The sequence below is a fragment of the Urocitellus parryii genome, chromosome 3 (assembly GCF_045843805.1).
Source record: "Urocitellus parryii isolate mUroPar1 chromosome 3, mUroPar1.hap1, whole genome shotgun sequence".
Lineage (NCBI taxonomy): Eukaryota > Metazoa > Chordata > Mammalia > Rodentia > Sciuridae > Urocitellus > Urocitellus parryii.
The window spans coordinates 214076315-214080187 of NC_135533.1; the positions used below are offsets into that span (position 1 = coordinate 214076315).

The following is a 3873-nucleotide window of genomic DNA, read 5'->3' on the forward strand; positions in this document are numbered from 1 at the left end:
TTAACATGATTAATGGAAATAAAATGGATAGTATTCTAATTATGTTTTCTAAAGTAACCGATGGTGGAGGGGGGATTGGAAAATGTTTAAATCAGGTATCTTAAGACAACCAATTGGAGAAAATGGAGTGAGGTCTTCAATCAGGTCTGTGTAGGCAAGAGAACACCCCACAGTTCAGGATGTGATCCTCATATCCAGACATTGGGGTCTTGAGCCTCCCTCTGGGCCCACTGTGTTCCACCTAATGGAGTGCCATCTTTACCTTCAATTAACTTGTACTCTGTTACTTCTTGGTGTCTTGCTCAGTTCTTTGTTCCTGACCCCAAGGTCCTGGACTTCAACTGGAAATCCCAATGGCAACAGTTCCTGTCCCTGATGCTGATTCAATAACCAGGACAAGGTTTTTAGAAAAAAAAAAAAAGGAAGAAAAAGGAAGAAAGAAATTTGACTGCTTTGCTAGCAAAGGAGATCTTCAAGAGCCTCCTCCCATCACAGAGGCTGCCATTGCACCTGCTGGGGACAGAGGGCTTTAGAGGGGATGCAGGGCTCCTCTCCAGATATTATTCTGTAGAGTGCATAAGGCGATGAACAATGCACAGATTAACCCTGGGTGAATACAGGGTACCTTTCAGGATTACAGAATTCCCTAAAATTTGAGAAAGAATGGTCTGAGAAAGAGACTTACTTGGGTGTGACTAGTCTAGAGAGACCTGTGGATCTTCACAATGACAGTTCTGTCCTTCCTTTGATCTGCTTTCTACCTGATGTTCTTTTTTAATGTTTTATATACCACTAAAAGTCTAGGAGTAAGTGGTATGTGTTCTGAGGAAAAGGGACAGGAAAAGACAAAAATCCCACCTGGACAAGTTGTTGGGAACACACTATGACAGGTGGAGGCCAGTGGCAGTTTGTGGAGCCCAAGGTCTGATGCATTCTGCTGTTCATCAGCTGTATAGGAAGGGGAAGCAATGGCCCAGGACACACCGGTTCCACAGCACTGTGCCTGGCACAGTGACACCTGCTGTCATCCCAGGGACTCTGGAGTGGGAAGTGATTTAGTGAGGATTAAGTGGTTCAGTGGAAAGAGGGCGTGTCTCACATGTGCAGGGCCTGTGTTCAATCCCCAGAACCACACTTCCTGATAAAATCTTATTAATATTTGATGTAGAAGAAAGAAAACATCTTCTTCAATTTTACTAATACAGGATGTACACCAATAACTACTGCTTTGATTCTACTTGCTTAATGCAATCAATTTTAGTGTAGATACCAGACACTAAAATATCTCACACACACATATTAGACAGATATAGTCCCTAAATAACTACCAACGTGTGACACTTGTCTGACCCTTTCACAGGTGTGGAAACTGAACTCAGAGAGTCAAGGTAATGGGTCTGTGATATGGAGTAAAACATAGGAAAACAGGATTTCTTATAAAGCTATTTTCTTAAAGCCCATAGTTGACCACTGGCTAGGAAAATAGGATTAAGTCAGACTCAGGGATTCTGGCATCCTGCTTTTTTGTTTTGTTTTGCTTTTTAGTTATAGATAGACACAATATTTATTTATTTGTTTTTATTTTTATGTGATGCTGGGGATCGAACCCTCACGCATGCTAGACAAGTGCTCTACCCCTGAGCCACAATCCCGGGCCATGGCTTCTGTTTTAATCAGCTCTTCATTGCAGTGACTGAAATGACCGAAAAGAACAACACAGAGGAGAAAAAGGAGAAAAGGTTTATTTGGGGCTCATGTTTTTCGAGGTGCAGTCCATAGTTGTCCACGTTCGTATCTGTGGACTAGAGGTGAGTCAGAGCAGCATGGCAGAGAAAGCTTCTCGGCTGATGATTGACTGATGGCAGCCAGAATGGAGATGGAGAGAGAGACCCGAGACGAAATTTGTCATTCAAGGACATGCCCCCAGTGATATACTTAACCTAGCCATATCCCACCTGTCTACAATTACCTCCCAGTAATAGATTAAATTATAATATGGTTACCATCTCATAGTGTATTCATCTCACCTCTGACACTCCTGCATTGCCACATGAGCTTTTACAGGGACATCTCATATCCAAACCATAATATATGCCCAATGTTTCACTCTCTATGACTCACTCTAGAAGGCCACACCAGGACATTTGACAGATCACAAGAAAGAAAATACTCCTAAGATGAGTTTTCTCAAGGCGCCCTTCATGTCCCTGTTCCTCAGGCTGTAGATGAAGGGGTTCAGCATGGGGGTGACCATGGTGTACATCACCGAGGCCATGGCACTCATTCTGGGAGAATCAGTCACAGCAGAACTCAGGTAAACCCAAATAGAAGCCCCATAGAACAGGGAAACCACAGACAGGTGAGTCCCACAGGTAGAAAAAGCTTTATACTTTCCACCAGTGGATGGGATTCTCAGGATGGAGGAGACAACTCTAGCATAAGAGAAAATTATCCCAGAGACAGGACCAAAACCCAAGAGGATGGTTGCTAACAATAAAATAGTGTTGTTGACGAGGGTATTAGAACAGGCTACCTTGAGGATCTGAGTCAGATCACAGAAGAAGTGGGGGATCTCCAGGTGTTTGCAGAAAGACAGACGCAGCAACAGCAGTGCATGCACCAGGGCATCCACAGTGCTAATGAGCAGACAGATTAGAACCAGCAGGACACAGAGGCAGGGGTTCATGATGACCATGTAATGCAAGGGGTGGCAGATGGCCACATAGTGATCATAGGCCATCACGGTCAGCAGTAAGTTGTCCATACATAGAAAAACCATGAAAAAATATGCCTGAGTGAGGCAGCCTGCATAGGAGATGGCTTTGCTTTCTGTCTGGATGTTCAGCAGCATCTTAGGGACTAAGGTGGAGGTGCTACAGATGTCAGTGAGGGCCAGGTTGGAGAGGAAGAAGTACATGGGGGTGTGGAGGTGGGAGTCAGAGCTGACGGCCAGGATGATGAGCAGGTTCCCGAGCACTGCGACCAGGTACATGGTCAGCAGCAGGCCAAAGAGGACAGGCTGCAGCTCTGGGTCCTCTGAAAGTCCCAGGAGGAGGAATTCTGCAACCCGTGTTAGATTTTCTGGCTCCATGTTGTTGAAGACCCTGCTGGAGGACAGAGACAAGGTGACGATGGAACACACAGAGATCAGTGTGGGACAGAGGACTTTGGCCCATGACTTAAAATCTGGAATCTTTAAGAAATTCTTCCCTTCAGTTTCTCCTACTCACTTCTTCCTTTACCTACTAATTCTTGACTAAGTTTTTACATTCTAATAGAGAAAATTAAGTGTGTGCATTTTTAATACCACAATTCAATAATAAACATGTGGTATTTATATTTGAGAACCTATGAAGTTTGGACACTATCTTTAAATCTAGTCTTAAACTCTAATAGTTCCTTAATAAAGCATCCAACTTGGTCAGATGACAACATTGTACTATAGAAGGTCAAGCATGTAGCTCATATAATTTCTCTGAATATTTTCATCTTTTCTAATTTTAGGTATATGCTAAAAATTGTAATCTCACATTCTCTACTACCTTATTGTAAGAAATGATATCATTCTTGTATTTATTCAAATATTACATGTTTCAAAACCACACCAACCAACTCCTTTGGGACCTATGTAATTTCAATTAACAATATTTTGCCACAGAACCTGCAGTGTGTAGTTCACATGATTTCTCTGTATATGCTCATCTCTTCTGATTTCAGGTATCACTAAAAATTATAACCTTATTATGCTCTACTACTTTATTGTAATAAATCCCATTATTCATGCATTTATTCAAATATTTTATATTTTAAGTCTGCCTCAATGAACTCTTTTGGGTTCTATATAATTTTAATTATTGGGTCCCTAGATTTGCT

At 42.2% G+C, this 3873-nt stretch overlaps 1 protein-coding gene across 1 annotated transcript; it reads right to left on the reverse strand.

Moving 5' to 3' along the window:
- Positions 1–2152: 2152 nt before the first annotated feature.
- On the reverse strand, positions 2153–3091 carry LOC113176750 (olfactory receptor 7D4-like). Its single transcript, XM_026381276.2, has one exon. The coding sequence runs from the start codon at positions 3089–3091 to the stop codon at positions 2153–2155; it is 939 nt and encodes a 312-aa protein (XP_026237061.2).
- Positions 3092–3873: the final 782 nt, after the last annotated feature.

What these genes read in the sequence shown, in the direction of transcription:
- LOC113176750 (XM_026381276.2), bottom strand. Translation starts at nt 3,091, where the DNA reads ATGGAGCCAGAAAATCTAACACGGGTTGCAGAATTCCTCCTCCTGGGA.